The sequence below is a fragment of the Phyllopteryx taeniolatus genome, chromosome 9, assembly GCF_024500385.1.
Source record: "Phyllopteryx taeniolatus isolate TA_2022b chromosome 9, UOR_Ptae_1.2, whole genome shotgun sequence".
NCBI classification, from domain to species: Eukaryota; Metazoa; Chordata; class Actinopteri; order Syngnathiformes; family Syngnathidae; genus Phyllopteryx; species Phyllopteryx taeniolatus.
Genome location: NC_084510.1, coordinates 26,336,156 through 26,354,559, shown reverse-complemented (window position 1 = coordinate 26,354,559; position 18,404 = coordinate 26,336,156). Strand labels below are relative to the sequence as shown.

The following is an 18,404-nucleotide window of genomic DNA, read 5'->3' as shown; positions in this document are numbered from 1 at the left end:
GAAAAGTCTATTTTCCATAATGTCTCCATTCGAACACACACACACACACACACACACACACACACACACTGATGCTCTGGTGTCAGCTTTTTGTTGAGTTTGTCTCATGCGACCTTTACCTTAAAGCGGCAAGGTCGTGCCGCTTCCTCCCCAGCGCTGATGGATGGATGGATGGAGGGAGTGGGGGGGGGGGGTTAGCATACGGTTAGTTAACTTTAGTGCGGAAGCAGATGTCTCACTGCGTCTACTTGTAAAATCACCGGGCTGGAAATGCGTCATGCTACGCTTTTGTACAAAAAGGAAAACGTGCAGTCTTTATCTTCCACGTCGGTCGGGGGGCTTGGCTTTGACCTGCACATCAGCTCACTGGTCATTTGTTTTTTGTAACGTGAAAAATACATTTATGTCAAGCAGAATCTCCAAACACGAATGTAATCAGGCTGCTTTTAACCCTTACATACTCTTCATTTTCAGTGCACATAGTATGTCCTGGGTAAATGTTGACCCAGGGAGAATATACTTGAATATCATTTTCACCTACAGATCTTTTCAAAATGTATTAATAGCCTGTCTGATCATAATAAATGGATGATTACCCATCAATCAATGTTTCCCAGAAAACTGAAAACATATTTTTTTTCTATTACCATGACCTGGAAGACTGAAAAACTTTTTCTTTTTTGGGGAAAAATAAAACAACGTGATGCCCCATTTATGTATTATCATTCTTATGCTGTTTTACTGTTTCACCGTTTTGAGATTCCGCCGTGAACCTTCTAAGGCGAAAATTGCAAATGTGGAGGGAACAAAGACAGTTCTCTGAACTGTTTAGAACTCCCCGGTGAACATCATCCCCACTGTCCCATCAAAAATAATACATTCATGTTTTCGAGATTCTCCCTGTAACAATTTAGAGACGAGGAGGTGCATGTTTCTGCAGGAACCTGTACAAATGTGTTTCAAGCTTCCTCTTAACACTGCTACCACTTTAAAAAAAAAAAAAAAAAAAAAATACACACATTTTTGCCATGTACACTTTCAAGATTCACACGATGACCGCAGTTTTCCTTGATTTTACACAACTCTGTCAATCTAAAATCCATTTTAGCAGTCAAATTTGACCTGGAACAACCTCAGTGTATGCAAGTCATCAAATTTCCAGCTGAAATGACCGTTAAGGTATTTCTTTTTCATTGCTGTCAAATGTCAAAATGGGTCACATTTGACACAAACAGTTTGTAAGAGTTAAGATGATTATTTGTCATACCTTTTAAAAAAATAAATAAATAAATAAATAAATAATAATAATAATAATAATAATAATAATAAAAAAAAATTAAAAAAAACGGTGGTGAAATCAAGTGTGCGAAGGGAGATTTGGAGCGTGCGAGACGACTGCCAGTTCACTTTTATCAGCCAGCCGAGCGCGATCGGCGCATCCGGATGCGGCGTCCGCCATCGCGTACCGCTTACATAAGTGAAGAGAATCCATCTGACGGTGCTGCGTGAGGTGTGAGATTAGAAACTAGGCTTATGGCGCTCTTCGTCCGCCCCTGGGCCGAGGCTTGTTGCAATGCGCTTGTCACTCAAAAGGCTGCCCGGGGCGCTTTTTGTCCCCAAAGATGGCCACGGTCGGCCGCGGGGTGTAGGCCGCGATGGAGGAGGTGTGGGCGATGAGAGCGGGATGCCAGGGGCTGAGAGGAGAGCCCGGCGAGCAGGGCGTCGCTGAGTCACGCGGCCGGCGGTGGATGGTCGTTGGCCGAGCATCTACCTGCACGGCACGACCGGTAAAGTAGAGCATTAGCGCACGGGATTTAAAAGGCAACCGTGTACGACTTTGATTGGAAGCTTTGGATGCATGCGATGTTGATGTTGGGCTCATTTCTTGTTGTCTTTTTTAATCTAAATATACAAAGAAAGGCTCATGAAAACAAATGTTTTCACTGACTGTGAGAGCGTTTGTTTTTTTTGGTTTGCTTACTGTTGGTTCTTTGGGAAAATGCAGGTTTAGGGACCAAGACCCACAGGGAATAACAAAATATTTGCACATGATCGTCATTCAGCAACTTTTTTCCTTGTAATTTGACCTCCTGTGTGGCCCCATTATTGAAACCAGGAGGTCATTCTAGCCAATCAGAAGCCTGAAGAAAGTTATTTCTGGAAAAGCCACAATAACAATGACTCCACATAAATGGAGACCGGACTGTGGACTGATTTGTGAACTTAGTATCACACTCAGCGTATAAAGTGAAAAAATACAATAAGAATGCGTTCAAAAAAATACATTTCTTTATTTCGCTGCTTGTACACTCTGGACTGAGTTTTACATCGTAAATCTTCCAAAAAGTCAATATCCACTGACCTAAATGCAGTTTGTGTTTTGCAAAAAGGTCAGAACACAGAATTTATGTTTAAAAAAAAAAAAAAAAAAAAGGTATTATTTTTGCCTTTCACTGTGTTCCAATTGAGACATGCACAGCATACAGGTAGCTGTGCATTCAGGTGTGCTCATTCCGATTGGGCAGGATTCCTTCCCACAGCGTTCCTCTTTCCCAATGAGTTGGTGTGCGGCGAGCTGCTGCGGGACCTGACGACGTGTTCCCTTTACGCCGCAGATGCTTAATTAAGTGACAGGCAGATGACTCAGATAATGAACACCCGATGGATGTCGCGCATGCTGCAGGGGAGTATTCCTCAGACTTCTGACGTAATTGACGGCAGGTGTTTGCTCAAGTTAATTAAAACCAAAAACTCTGGGAGAGCTTTGCTGATGATGTTCCAGTTATTCAATAAGCTTCAATCAATGGTTTACATAGCTGGAAAATGACGTATTATATTGTGACCGTCGGTCGAGGCTACCTGCTTCCGGTCGCGGCTCATTTAGCCAACTTTCCTGACAAGCTCTGGAATTTGCCCAAAGTGGCTGCTTCAAACCAAAATGGCCGACTTCCTGTTCCATTTTGGACATGGCTCCCTGAGACTTTTTTGTCCATCGAATATCGTTTTTTATAGGATAAACTGGTGTCGGGGGCTACTTTTTTTTCTAACTTAACACATGTTAGGGATCTGTAAAATACAATACATTTTCACCAGGATACACGTAAATAACGCAAGATTTGGTGACTTTTGGAGCACTTTGAGGCTCATTGATAAAGAAATGAGTCCCACTCAACTTGGAGGGGTGTTAACGCACATTCGAAAAGCATGTTTGTGCTCTTATTTTGATGCCATTTGTGGAATCATATGTGCATCATTCAAAACATCTGGCTCAGTAATAAGGAGAGGACGAGACAATGTTATTTCAGTCAGCTATATGGAGACTCAAACTCTCTTATGTGCCGATTCCCTCTTGGTTAAACCGAGCGCATTGGCTTCCAGCCTGGGCCTCAGAGACATAGGCTCCAAACGGCCTCAGCTTCCGACAGAGTCCATTGAGCCGCCGTCGGCGGTACAATAGCAGCGTTATCTACGGGGGGCGGGGGGCAAGACAGACGAGCGAGTCCGCTCGTGTGATGTGACACTCACTAACGGTCCCTGACGGGGCACCGCCAACACGGCAGCAACTACGCACTGCACTTGCACTGCAGCAACACATTCAACACATGGCTGCAGTGTTGCTTGTGTGTGCTGTTGTATTATTTCAACTTTTAAAAAAATGAGCAAAGCGCCATGCAAGTGCCACTCTCGTGCAGCCACTTTGATGACTAACGACCGGCGTCTCGCCGATGACGAGGCGCCATGTTGCGCGGCCGTGTGCCGACAACTGAAATGATGCTCTGTGTTCGGAATGCGACTTATTGATCATTTTAGCAGCTCGTTACTCACAAATATGACATATTTTTGCTAGCTACAAAACGAGGTCCCATTGAAAACCATTTGTTGGACTACTGACTTTATTTTTTTCAATATATTTCTCTACCAGATGGTGCAAAAATGTCCCCCATTCAAAGCATAGGGCAAAATTTCACAAAAATGCTTGTGGTGTTTTGGCACTGATGTTGGCTAATATTGTTTGTGTAAAAAGAACACGTGTATCTTCCGTGTGCAACATTGTGCCTTTTGTCGTTCTGTGTTATAAAGTCATTCAGAGCTAGCACTGTGAACGACTGCCTAGCGCCAAATTCCAAAAGCGCTATCGGAAATGGATGAATGGATGTATGGATTTACTAGTTTTGCTGCAATTAAAAATTGGAATGGCAGACGAACAACGTCGCAGATTTACATGAGCGATTAAAAACACCACGTTGTATTGCATGAGCTTTCACACCAGAAATTTGTTTCCGGGCAAGAAGCGAGCTCCGGCCGGCCACCACCAAGCCATACCAATACAGTATACTCTATACAGCTGATATACAGTATACTGTATATTGTGTTTTATAATAATGCTCTGTTATATTTCTAAGTTCATGGGGAGTATTTGTCACCAAAATGAACGAGTACAGTCAAAGAATTGGGCGAGTGTTGCCAAAAGCAATTCAAAGATCCACAATCTCTGGTTTATTTCTCGCCTTTTTCCTCTCAGTGTCACGTACGTGGTTAGGGCGAAGAACATGGTGGACCCAATTGCAGGGAAGCAGGGAGGCAAGGCAGGAGTGCGGGAATCTCAAAATAATAATATTTAACTCCAAAAACAAAGATCATGAAAAAGTCTAAATGCTAAATTAACAAAGTCCAAAATCTAAACACAAAGTAACAAAGAAACACTTGAGTGAACCCAAAACAAGAAACAAGACATGACTGGTGAAATACCTGAACGACAACGACATGGCAAGACATGTGACAACGACAATGAACCGACGGGAACTGAAAGAAACCAGGGAACTAAATGCAAACAAATTGACGAGACAACGAGGAACACCTGGAACAAGACACGAGTGGCTAGAGAGAGCTGATTGGTCGACACAAAGTAGACGAGAACAGGTGGACACGACAACCTAATGAGCACACGACAAACATGGAACACAGGAAAACATGGAACAAAACTAAACACAACCCAAACCAAAACACAGACCAAATTCACAACCTCATTTACAGCCATACGTATCTTATGTATACCCAAAGGTGCTAGCGGAATTTCTTCAGTCAGTTGTCAACGGTTCAGTCGTCTACAGAACTTTCCGCGTTTCTGACGTATCCGTTGAGGATGTCCAGACTGACTTGGTTTCCCTGACTCACGTTTAACCTCGCCAGTCGTGGGACAGAAAGTAGTTCATGCCTCCAAACGTGCCGAAAGAGATCCAAGTGCTTCGGCTCACATCAAGTCCATACAAAGACTTTTCCCTCGTCAGGGTGCATCCAGAAAGGGCGCTCAGAGACGAGCAAATCCGACCAATTTAAAGCAGACTTTGTAGAAGTCCTCTGAAAGCGTAGAGTTCAAATAGCTTCGTTTCCCACATCAACTCCCACGTGTGTGAGCTGAATCGGAACAGAGGAACATTTCTGGGCCAGCTTTGCGATGTAGTTGCCAGATTGAGCCTAAATTCTTTGTTCTTTTTTTTTCCTGGTTTGTCGGCTTGACCAGCTGTGATGACGGCCCTCCGCAGGGAGCCAAGCGGCGCTCTTTCGTACCTCGCGGCGGGGGGGGGGGGGGCTTGTAGCTTCTGAAGCTCACGGACGCGAGGGATATTTCGACACCGTCCGAAACTTAGAACTGAAGCTCCTTCAGAGCGCAAAATAATAGGATTGCTGCCATAATAATGGCCTGTTTTTAGTTGTCTGTCGCAAGATGAGGAGCGGCAAAGAGGATTTGCGGGCTGAGAAAGCTCACACAACTATTCCCGGAGCTCATCATTATTCCATCTGCCCTCCATAGCTGTGTTTTCATCAGCATGTACACTACATCTACAGTCGCAAGATCTCGTCTTCAGTCCTGCTGAGATGCGTTCGCATCATCACGGGGCAGTCCCGTTTGGTCTGAAAAAGAATGGCGTTGAGACGAGTAGAAAGTGCAGCGCTTCAAAGGCGACTGTCTCCCTCCTGTCAAGAGACGCCGAAAACAGGCCGAGCAGACGCCGCAGATCTCCTCCTGTTTGCCAAACTCATCATGACGATATTTCAGAGAAAGACTCTGCACTTTCTTCACGACGAGTCAGAAGCCTCCGCCTTGCAAATATTTGCAGCGACTTGCTTTGTTTTGGAAAAGATTGCAGGAGGCCTCATGCACTTTGCTTCACATGGTTTGTCTTATTGTTCATGAGGTGGTTGAAACCACAAAGACAAGTCAAGTGTGTCGTGATAAATATTAGACCGTGGTTAGTGTTAGGATTGAGGTTGGCGGCTTGATTTTAGGGGTTTAGATGGCATTAAGTTTAGAGCTTTAGAATTGCGATTATGGATAGTTGATAAGAATTGGGGTTGGGGGTGAGTGTTGTGATAAATGTTAGGGTCTTGGGTTTTAGAATGTAGTGCTTATTGGTTAGGGTTTGAGGTTACTATTATGGTTATGTCCATTTGAAAGGATTCCAAAATGCCCAAACCAAACTAATGATTGCTATTTTACCAAGCAGTATGCTTTAGTATGTGGTTAGGGCCAGATGCTGTTAGAGTTAGCATGATGGATTATTGTTGGATTTCGTGTTTATGGTCGACTTTTAGGTGTTAGAATTGGGGTTAGGGTTTGGGTGTTGAAGAATGAGGTTACGGTCCATTTGTAAAGGATCCCAAAATATTTTAGAATGCTACCCAGTTCCAAGTCCAACAATAATCAGAATCAGAATCAGAATCATCTTTATTTGCCAAGTATGTCCAAAACACACAAGGAATTTGTCTCCGGTAGTTGGAGCCGCTCGAGTACGACAACAGACGGTCAGAACAGTTTACAGAACACTTTGGAGACATAAAGACATTGACAAAAAACAACAACAAACAACAATTGTGCAAAAAGATGCAGAGTCCTCAGTTCGAATGGCTAATGTCGCAATAGTCCGGTGCAATGACCATTGTGCAAAGGGCACCTATAGAGGTCAATGTTTTATACAAGAAAATAAAATGTATATTTTTAGAAAAGAAAAGAAAAGAAAAAAATGACAATGGACAGTAAATCACCCACTTTACGATTTCCGACACTGGTGGACCAGCCAGAAGCACTCCCATGTGGCGTTAGCATTAGCGTTGCTGCTGGTGTTACTATTCCGAGTTGTTTTCCTTTGCCCACAGAAACTCAATTCTTGGTATTTATCGGCAACCACTTTGCAATTTGGGAGTACCACCACCAATAGGATCGTTCCTCATGTTTGTCTCGTCTTTCATTATTTTGCATCCTATATTTGATATAAAGTGTCGTTTCAAATCAACATGGTGTGCTTTAACTACTCCGTGACATTTTGTCAAATGCTCACTCTCCAAAACATCGCAGTGAGCGAATGACGAGGAAGGAACAGGTGGCCGCAAGTGGAAACGTGTCTTGATCCGATCGGAAAGACCATCACGATTAACCGACGGACATTTTTTGAACCAGATTAGCGTCCATTTGTTCAGTGAAGCAGACAATTTGACGTGACCTCCATATTTTTGGGTTGTATGCATTTTGTCTTGAGTCAATAGTGTGATCTTTAACACCGTTATAGCTTCGAGGGGGCGACAAGGCTCGGATTGATTTCTCTTTTGGCCGTGAACTCTTTTCCGAGGGTGTGCCGCCGTGTCGTATTGACCCGTCGTGTGTCTGTCTCTCTCGTCTCTGCAGGCAAAGTATTGAACACGGACCTGCGCCACTACCTCAGTCTGCAGTTTCAGAAGGGCTCGCTGGACCACAAGCTCCAACAGATCATACGGGACAACCTCTACCTGCGCACCATCCCGTGTAAGTGCGAACGATGCGCACTTTCCGAACGCACCTGGATGCATCGCAAATGTCCTTCTCGGCAAGACGACTCGGGCCGCATCTACAATTCCGATATCGGATTTTTGGGCGCTGTCTATTTCCGTGTGCATTTCAAATGACACATATCCAATACGTCTGTGCGAACACAACCAAAGCAAATTGCATGTTTATAACTCCGCAAGTGTTGACACTGGGCATTGAGAGCACGAAATGCAAGAAATAATGCAAAAATGCATAATAAATGCAACATTAAATGATACGTAGCATTCCGTTGACCTAAGCTGACCCTTTGCCCCTATTCATTTACATGAGGGTAACCTCCACATTACTCCACTGACCGCCGTCTGCAATAATGTAGCTTCTTTAATGACAGATATACCTCTCATATATCATATTTAGACCCTATTTAAACCTTGTGGCCTCCTGGGTCATTTTGCACATTTTCACTTTTTTTTTTTTTTACAGCTCATACAAACAGTTTGCGGTATGTAATTTTGCACAAAATGTTAGATTTAATCATTTGTGTTATGTTTAGTTTGAATCTAGTCGGTTTTATTTCTACATGTGTTTTATACTCAGGTTTCCACAGGGTGCAAATTATGTCAACATCGTGGAACAAAACACGGCTATGAAACAACCGTTCATCAATATTTCCTCCCTTTTTGTCATAAATCACTTCAACTCCCTGTAAAGCGAAAATAAATGTCTTCTAAATTTGACACACCGCAGAGAAGAGTTTTGTTAATGCTTCCTAATTTGAGGGATCCCCCCCCAAAAAATCAAGGATATAAAATGATGCTTCAGTCAATCAGTTGTCTCCTCTCTGAAATGCGAAGACGTTGAAACCGCGCCCCACTCAACTGTCAAATACCACTGGTAACATCTGAGAAATGGATGATCATTTCTAATGCAACTTTCTTATGCCGACACATCCCTTTTAAATGTCCATTTTATTATTTGAATTACTGAGTTTTGAATGACATTCCCCCCCCCCCCCCCCATATATAGTATATACTATATAATAAATAGTAGTGTGATTGGGCCTTGGTGTTGATTAGAGTCTTGGATATGTCAAAGATGAAAGTGTTTTCATTTTTACAGGTGTCATTGACTGCCAATAAAAGCACAGTTTTTAATCTCTCTGCCATTGCAGCATCAAATCATGCATTCTGTAATGCAAGCATGTCATTTTACAAAAAGGAATCATATTTGACATTGATTATTTATTTCTTGATTCAACCATTTTCCCAATGTAGGCCAACTAAAGTAAAATTCATCATTCTTTTTTTTTTTTGCAATTATATGAATGAGCCGCCCGACTGTGTGGGTGTGTCTCTCTCTCTCTCTTTCTCAAAGCAAGAAGCCTATTCATGTTGAAGTTGTTCAATGCTCACTGAGGTGGAAGGTTGACGTTCTGATTCTTGTCTGTCGCAACTGTCGCCCCCAAATGGCTCTTTCAGACGTTTGTGGATTGCTGTTGAAGCCCAAAAAAAATGATATCAATGCTGCTCCTCTTCTTAGAATTTTAGTGGGTTTTAAATTCCTTTTCAAGTGAATGTGTGTCTTGTAAATTGGACACACTACAGAGAAGTGTTGTTCACAAGCCTGCCAAATTTGAATATGTATATATTGACATTATATAACAAGGCTCCCAAGCTAACAGGCTCGCTTGCAGGGTCACCTCCTCGCTGGGGAATTGAAATAACATGATGTATCAATAATTGTAGTTTTTAGTGGCATTTTAGTGGCGCAAGCATACATAGGTAGCTAGCCAACGGCATTCTTTTGTGGTACAAGCTCAAAAACAAGACTATTTCTTTTTAGCGCTCTCTCCTTGATTTCATATTAACATGATCAAAAACTCAAAAGCAAGAATCGTATTGATTTTGAATGACATCCAACAAACGATGGCTGACTGATTAGTTTTTTTCTTGACATCGCCCTTTCGCTCACAATCGTCTGGTCTTTAAAGCTTCGATTGATTCTTTATGTCAAAGCAAGAACACTATCGATTTTGAATGACTTTAAGGGTAAACAAAAAAACCCAATCCATATTTCTCGGTTCAAGTGATCCATTTGAACGTAGACTGATTGTTTACACCGAGGCAAGAGCCTCATTGATTTTCAATGATATCCAAGACAAGCTGGCTCACTTCCTCGGCCTCATGAATCGGTTTGTTTTTTTTTGACCTCACCCTACCGGTAAGCCTCCACACCACAGTTTTTTTTTCCCCTCAAACCTCCTTGCACTGATTGTCTACGTCGAAGCCCGATTGATTTTGAATGGTACAAGGCTACTGTAGCGGTGTTCTCAGGTTAGAGCCGGAGCTCCGTATTTCTCATTAAAACAAATCAATGACGGTTGCCATTGTTCTATTTCATAGCCAAAACCCTTCGGATTTGACACAATAACAATCGATTCAGCTTTGCAGCCACAATTTTGCAGCTCTTTTTTCTTTTTTTTTCTTTACTTATCAAGTGAGAACACAATTGGTCAGATATGCTTTCTTTCTGATGTGTCGCCTGTCCTTCGTCGTGAATGTCTGTGCGCGTGCGTGAGACAAAAGCCTAAGAAACAACTGGATAAATGCTTCGTCCCGTTTGATAATGTCATGGGCATTATGCACTCTACACAAACAGCATTCAAGCGCTCCCTCTCTCAAGCTGACTTTGATTTCTTTTTTTATTTTAAAACACTTTGTCGCCATAGTAACCAACTTATTTACTTTGAAAGAGCGGCTCGTGGCGGTCATCGAAGTCGTACGCTTTCCACAAACGAGCCCCGCAACTTTTCTCAGTTGGCTCTGCAAGGACGCGGCTGGTCCGATGGTTATGGTTGGGTTTTTCGGCTTGTTTTTTATACTGAATTTCCAGCCGTCAGATTGAATGCAGCAACAAGAGATCTCGGCCTGCTTCGTTTTTGTTTCACCGCATCATTTGAGCAGTTGTAATAACCAGAAGAACCGCTTGGTTTTGACGTACAGGGCTGCACATATGTGCGACATTTGAAAATGGAAACCATTTCATAGGAGGACTTTTAGCAATGGCAATGTTATGGGCTCACTTCCATTAAGTCGAAACTCGTTTTGTCAATATATTTTTCATCGTGTTGCAGAAGAGAGACTGAGAAACAGTAAAAGGATATACAAAACTCAAAAACATTTTGTGACATTGGGCTTTTGGCTGTAATTTCACCATCAACTTTAAATGCACGATAAGCTTGATGTCTTTTTATAAGACAGACGGTCACAAGTTACTCCTCAGTAAGCCGCAGTAGTATTAGGCATTTTTTTATCATGCAGATGATAAATATATGCCAGTGAAGTATGATATTATCTGTCGACTGTCTGTTTACTTGCTTGAAGTCTTATGACACCGTGACAGAGAAGCTATTTGTCAGCCTACCGTATTTTCTCAGTTACGGGGTCCAATTCTGTATTTAACACATACATAAGGCGCACCGCATTATTGGGCGCCTTTAGCGTCCTCTTTCATGCGCACCCTTCCCCCTTTAACGTCCGCACGCTGTCCTCGGTCACGTCCGCCTTTCCTCTGTATAAGCGGCGCGCTCGTCAAAGTCACACAACAACATTTACAGATTTTGGAACTCGTCCATTTTGGAGAAAAGGGAAGACTTTGAAATGCCCCTTATGGTCGTGAAAATACGCTATCTACGACGCTCTACATTGTTTGTTAGCATTAAGCTAATTGGACTTTTTGAAGGCAAAGCTATGTTGTTTCTCAAATACACAAAGTATAATTGTGTTTTAGTTTTACAGTAAACTTCAGCTGGGAGTGGCTGCTTGTTAAGTGAGTTCAGTTTAGTTCGCTAACACTTGTACCTTCATTAGGTAGCGTAGGTTTTTTTTCAAAGCAAACAAAAAAAATGGATCTTGAAATAGCCGTAAGTCGGGTCACTTGTATGTGAAGGCAACACCGTATGCAAAAGTTCTATGACGGCAAAAATGCAGCCCCCTCAAGGGTTAAGTTCGATTTCGAATATCTTCTCTATATTTGATGGAAAATCCATTCCAAATCCAAATAAAGGTCCAACAGTATCGTAGAGCAGGTTGAAATTCTGAGGAGCCGCCGTGTTGTAGGATCTTTCATCTCGAAGCTGTCGAACAGGCGCCTTCTGAGCAAATGATCCGTTCCGCTCCCCGATCTCTCACACACGCGCAGGTCCTCAAGTGTCACGGGGGTTCACGCTTTACATTCTGCTCTTCGTGTTCGGCGGTGGCGCTCGTTGAGGCTTTATGGCCTGCGGGCTCCATTCATCACGGGTCGGACTCTAATTCCCGGCTTGAATGACTGCCGTAATGAGCGGGAGAAGAGAAGCGGGAAGTGGCTTCCGTCACTCGCTCGCCCGCTCTCCTTCACCTTCCCCTCTGTTTCAATTACCTTCGGACCGCATTGTTTTACGGCCATAATAATTTCTTTTTTGCTGCCGTTTACGGCTTGTGTTGCAGCTTCTAATTTTCCAAAGTACATTGCCGTTAAAGAAACGGCGCAGGAATAGGAAATTGTAAGATGAAATTGGCAGATAGTGGTCATTCCTTCAGCCAATTCAAACAGTTCTAGCTGTCATTTATGATCTCAATACTGATCAAACGCTTAAAGGTAATGAAATAATGGCAAGCAACAATGAACTGGCCCTCGCGCGCCCAATTTTTCATGGCCATTCCGCAGAAAGTCATGATCAAACTTTGAGCAAAATCACAAATCGCCCATGCAACCATCGATCCATTTTCCATCATTTTGATGAAGTAACAAGGAACAATCAAGGAACATTTCACCAAGTTCACAAATAAGTGTGAAAAGTTTCATTTTTCATCGTTTTCACATTTTCACAGTCGTTTTATCCAACTCAGTGTTATGAAAACAAAACCTTTGCGCCCCAATAAGGTCAATCGCCTGAGAAACAACGCAAGTGAAAGAAAATTACAGCCAAAGTGAAGCGTCAAAAGAAGTGGAGAGCAAATGTCTCCAAGTGCGTGCGTGCGTGCGTGCGCGCGTGCGTGTGGTAAGCCTTACTTGGCCACCTTCCATCTCGTTTAAACCAGATGTGGAGTTCTTCAGAGGACAAAAGCAAAAAGGCTTTTATTTTTCCCGCCTCCAAGAGCTCAGTGGCACGCTCCCTCGACGCCCCGCTGAGATCGGACGCGGGCTCGCGCAGCATACGTCTGCGACGCGACGCGATGCCTGGGCTGAGTTCAAGGGCACATCACATCAAGTCCTTAATCTGTGACTCCATCTTCTCCTCATGTGCCACTCGCTGCAAAATGTGTTTTCAGGATGACAGTTAAAGGTAAACTTGATGTGTCAGTGGATACTCCCCAAAAAGCTTGACTCTATCCTTTGGTCTAGATTTGCTTTCTTGCCATTTCAGCAGCCGATGCTCTGGAATGACTATTGTCAGTTCTAATTAGTTTGTTAATATTGTTAGGTAGTTGGTTTGTTCATCAGTCTCTTGGTATGTTGGTTGGTTGGTTCATTTTTAAGTACTATAAACTTAATTACTCAGTTCGTTCATTCGTTAGTTAATTGGTCAATTGCTTGGATTATTTGTTTACTAGTTAGTTTGTTCATGAGTCACAACTTGTAGTTAGTTCGTTAGATCAGTACTGTATTTGGTTCGAAGTTAGTCCGTTTATTAAATAGTAGTAAGTAATTCATTGGTTTATTGGCGAGTATGTTGTTTCAGTAGATGATTAGCTAATTAGTTTAGGGTTCCAGTCACCACAAAACATTTGTTACATTGTGCCGGTCCACCTAAAAAAAGTTTCGAGTGCAGCCCGCATTATGACGCTTTAAGATAAAAAACCAAATCCACATCCAAAGTGTCTGCCGCGTCCGACTGGAATGAGGCCTCATTAGGTCGCCGCCCACTGGAGAGAGATGCCTCGGCGTGGCGGCATAATGGTCGCGGGAGACCGTTAGCAGGTACGAGGCGACGGCGGCTCAAGTAATTGGGCTACAGGGGGGACATTTTGGAGAGCAAAGACAGCAGTCAGACGCGTTGCTAATGAGAAGCAGCCTGGGCCGGCATTCTCGCGCGACAAGAGGAAGTGTCAAGCGCTTCGGCTAAAACAAAAAGCGCGTTACCGAGGAGCTGTGCGAAGAAGGCTCCTCTGATGTTTGTCTCGCTATCAAACGGGCCGTTTAATCATCTGCCGGGGTGCCGGGAAGCTGTCACGGTCCAATTAGAGCAGGATATAAGAGTGGAGAATCAAAACCAAGCAAAAAAACGGAAACGGCGGCATTAAGTTACTTAATAGGCCACTGGGCCGCCGCAATCAGCTCGGCTTCCGCGCTAATTACTTCACATGTGGAAAATATCAAGGAATTCACTCAGGAAACAACATCCGATTAAATCAACAGTTAGCAAAGCGGATCAGTCGCAATGTGAAAGCGAGGAACTAATCGAATCGTTTATCGGTCCTTGTCAACGTTATTTCCAATAGATTTTTTTTATGATACAGGTACATCCGGGGTAGCTATGAAAGCTACTCCAAGGCCAGCCCAAGATTTGACGTCATTTTTAAAGGTGATTAATGTTACCCGGGCTTGAAGGTACAGCCTTAGTTATTTCGCCATGAGTGGAGTGGGGGGGGGGGGGGGGGGGAAAGAAGAAGCAATTAAGGTACTGTAATGCCCTCACATGTGGGCAAGAAGTGCCACAAAGCAAGAGGTTTATTGAACGGGACAAACGGTCGAACACACAAATGAGAACGCTTGCTACGGGCTGCTATGGGCCACAGCTCACGCCCAAGCGCTCACACGCAGACTAACCAGACTAACTCCTTCAAAATACACACACGTGCATGTACTGCTACAGTACGTCCAGTCATTACCGGAGCTACAAAGTAACGAGTAACGAGTGAATCTATAATAACCTGAATCAACGAGCGCACGCGCCTCCGATGCTTCCAATCGTCCTTCAGGCGACTTTGAAGAGAATCCACTGAGCGAGTGAATGAATGGTCCTCCGTGACGCTTTGTTTACACGATCGAGATTTTCATTGAAGTTTGCTCTCGACGTGTGGCGTGCAGCATTTCAATGGACCGTTCCTGGGCAACTTTCAAGTTTGAGTGATTCAATATGTTTGATTTGGTTTCGCTTCGCGCAGGCACCACCAGGCTCCCTCGGGAGGGGGAGGTGCCCGGCGTGGACTACAACTTCATCAGCCTCGGAGACTTCCGGATCCTGGAGGAGAGCGGCCTTCTCCTGGAGAGCGGCACGTACGATGGTGAGTGCAATCGCACGTTTTTGATAGAGAAGGAGCGCAGTTTCAAGCCAGGTGGGGACTCACGAGCCAGACTGTGCGGCATTTCATCCAATTACGGCGCCGATAATATTATGATAATTACAGTATTGGATTAAGTGCTGCATTATTATCTAACCATTTTCAATGAGGCATGACAATACACACAAGAAATAATAATAATCATTGTATTTTTTATTTTTTAATAATCAAAACTATTACTGTAAAATTGGATAGGGCATGTTTTTCTTTTTCAATACTTTTTTAAAACAAATCCTAAAAGTATGTGTCCTGCATTAATTATTTTTTATTTGAAAAATATATTTTTTTTAATAATTTAATCATATTCAATTTGTTAGTGCATGTTATTATTTTAGAAAATATTTTCAGGTGGGTGACTTAGCGGGGGCATATTGTATATTGGCTCATATTGTACGTGATGGAAGTTGACATCTCTGACGCGGTTCTGTTGACGTACGCGTCCTGCCAGCGGCAGTCTTGCCGGCGCGCCTTTTGTGGGAGGCAAGGCGTCTTGACGCCGCGTGTGTTGAGGACGTGCTGAGCAGCTGTGGCGCTGCATGTTGACCTTATGTAAACCAGCCAACCTGCTGATCCCAGCAGCTGGCCGCTCTGTCGCACAGCAGGAGGCGCCGAGTCACGCCGGTCGTGCTTTTTTCAGACGATCGACACGTCAATCGGCAACTCCAAATTTCCACAAAGGGATTTCCACAACTCCGACGTCTCGGCTCGGGAAGCAGACCGGCATAGGCGCGTGTTTTTCTCTTTACTTTGTGATAAGCTGTCATTGTGCATGAGGAGTCGGTGGGGAACATATTTAAACGCTCTTAAAAAAAAAACACGATATAAGTTGTAAATAGTGATTATATTTAAAAAAAAATAAAAATAAAAAAATCCCCACAAATAATGTTACAGGAAAATAATACATATGAATATATGCAATACATATATACAAATGTAGTTCTTTTTTTTTTTTTTTGAAATAAAGAATTATGTAAAATTATGAGGGGAAAAAACTAAAGAAAAGTTACAAAAAAATCTAATTGTTAAATATTATCAAAGTTTTTATTTGAGAAAAATGAAATATTATGATGGGAATAATGCTCTAAAATACACAAAAATAAAGTTGTAATATTGTGAGGAAAACATGGGCTAAGTGGAAACATTACATGAATATGCCCCATTCTTTATTGACATTTTTGGGGCAACAAATGCTGCCTAGCAACAAGCATCTGAACAAAGGCAGGAAAAGAAATCCAAGTCATCTTCTCGATCACGTAGACTTTTTATTGTGCGTTGGCTTCAGTTTGTAGTTAGGCACCGATACTTTTGTTAGTTTTTCAAAATTGCCTCTCATATTCGACGCCTTCACCTGCACCGGTTTACATTCTGAGGCCTCGCCGCCATGCATCCGTTCCATAAAGGGACCGGAGCGTGGGATTTCGCTTACATTGCGCGATGATTACACCAATAACATGATAATCTGCTTGCCCGCGTCAAGCGAAGGGCATTCTCTCTCGTTGAAAATCCGCACCGCTGCGAAATAAAGGCGAGGATTTTTCTTTTTTTTTTTTTCCCCACAACAATTCGCGAGTGACCTGAATGGACCGACTCTGCACGGCGCTTTCTGCTTCCTTCCCATTCAGCGGCGGCATCTGAGCGCCGCTCTTCCCCATATGATGGAGAATTAAAAAGATAAAGCCAAATCCTCCTCCAGCCAGAAAAGCGCCTTAAGGCTGAGAGACGCCTTGTGTGTGTGTGTGTGTGTGTGTGTGTGTGTGTCCACGGGCAAGGTGCACCGCTGGATGTGGGCTTGTTGCGTCAGCCTCTGATCCATGTGATAAAACGTCTGTCGTCTTCTACCAGGAGGTCTCAAGTCACCTCCCAGCCCAAACACGGCGAAACTTTGACTCGACAAAGAAACCGGGTTAGCAAGGGGAGAGTATGAAGACGCAAGCGACGCCTAGATCTTCATAGTGCCGTAGTGGTGTGCAGGTCTGCCTCGCAGTCACGAGATCTGTGTTTGAATCTCTGTTGAAGCATTCCTGCGTGGAGTTGGCATGTTGTGTCCCCGAAATACTCTGTTCCACTGTATTTTAGGGCCGGACCGATGTAGATAAAAAAAAAAATTGTTTTTAGGCAAATTCCAATATTTGGCAGAAAAAGATTCTAACTTATTCATCGGCTGATAATAATAATTATTTTTTTTTTGCTCCCTTAATGCTTCCAACAACAAAGAAGGCAGAACTGTTGTACAATCCTTTGTCCAATAGTATTTGTTTAACTTCACAACAGAGAGCTATTTTCAAGAAAGTAGAAATTGCAGTAAGAACACACTCATAATGCACTCTAAGCATTAGCATAAAAGTTATCAACGTATACATATACTTGCAGACGTGCGTTAATGGTAACATGAGAGGATGGAGAAGGATGCAATTCACGGTGGAAAAACGTTCTGGCAGCCATGCACGGAGTTTACTTCCTACCTATCCCTACTAACAGCATTTACTGTTTCGTGAGAAAGTAAGAATATATTGCCATTTGTGATTATTTTTACAAGGGCTAATATCAGCTACTAAAACCACCCAACAATTAATCAGTGGAGCCCTCCACCTGGCCTATCTATGTATAATGTTTCACGGGTGGGCAGGTGTCAGTGTTGGCCGTATCTCTGCGGGATGCTGATCTCCTCTCCGGACTTTTTTCCCACCCACTAAAAACCAGTCAGCAGAAGCTTGAGCCGCCAGTGTGGAGCTCCCTGCACTCCAAGGCGGAGTGGAAGTGGAAGTCATCGCATGAACGTACTGGCTCTCCATGTCCTCTCTCTCTCTCTCTCTCGCTTGGAGTGAAGAGAAATATAAACAAGGTCAGACGGGTTCTGTCACAGGTGAGCACGGTTACGGCTGCTGCCAAGTGCCTTCGCTTTGCACTGACTAAACTGTAGCGGGCTAATGGGGCTCAGAGATAACCGTAATAGTCTCGCTAATAGTCTCAAGTGACTTGCCTGGATGCTCATTATGCTAATGGCTCATGTATAGCGTTCTTTTTTTTTTTTTTCCCCCCACCTCCCCTTTTATAGTCAGCGTTCATACGCATAATTTCCCTTAAATACCCTCTTCTCCGCTCTTTTATTAATCACTCTGACCTTCTTAACAGCCCTCATTTGTGCCCGGCAAGGCGAGGTGAGGGGGATGTTTGTTTGGCGCTCCTCATGTAGTGCTGGGGCAACGGCCCGTACAGCTATTGTTACTGTGACGACCGGGGGCTGAGACAAACAACAACAAAAAGAAGGAATCAAATTG

At 43.4% G+C, this 18,404-nt stretch overlaps 1 protein-coding gene across 5 annotated transcripts in view; it reads left to right on the top strand.

Annotated features, from left to right (window-relative positions):
- The window catches only part of LOC133484181 (membrane-associated guanylate kinase, WW and PDZ domain-containing protein 3), a 115,733-nt gene that overhangs the window by 61,887 nt on the left and 35,442 nt on the right, over nucleotides 1–18,404 (top strand). For 4 of the 5 annotated variants that reach the window (XM_061786385.1, XM_061786387.1, XM_061786390.1 and 1 more), the window contains 2 exons: nucleotides 7,682–7,798; nucleotides 14,950–15,069. In XM_061786385.1, the coding sequence (XP_061642369.1) occupies nucleotides 7,682–7,798; nucleotides 14,950–15,069 (237 nt within the window). The remainder of the gene's footprint in view (nucleotides 1–7,681; nucleotides 7,799–14,949; nucleotides 15,070–18,404) is intronic. The other variant, XM_061786386.1, reaches the window with a different exon arrangement.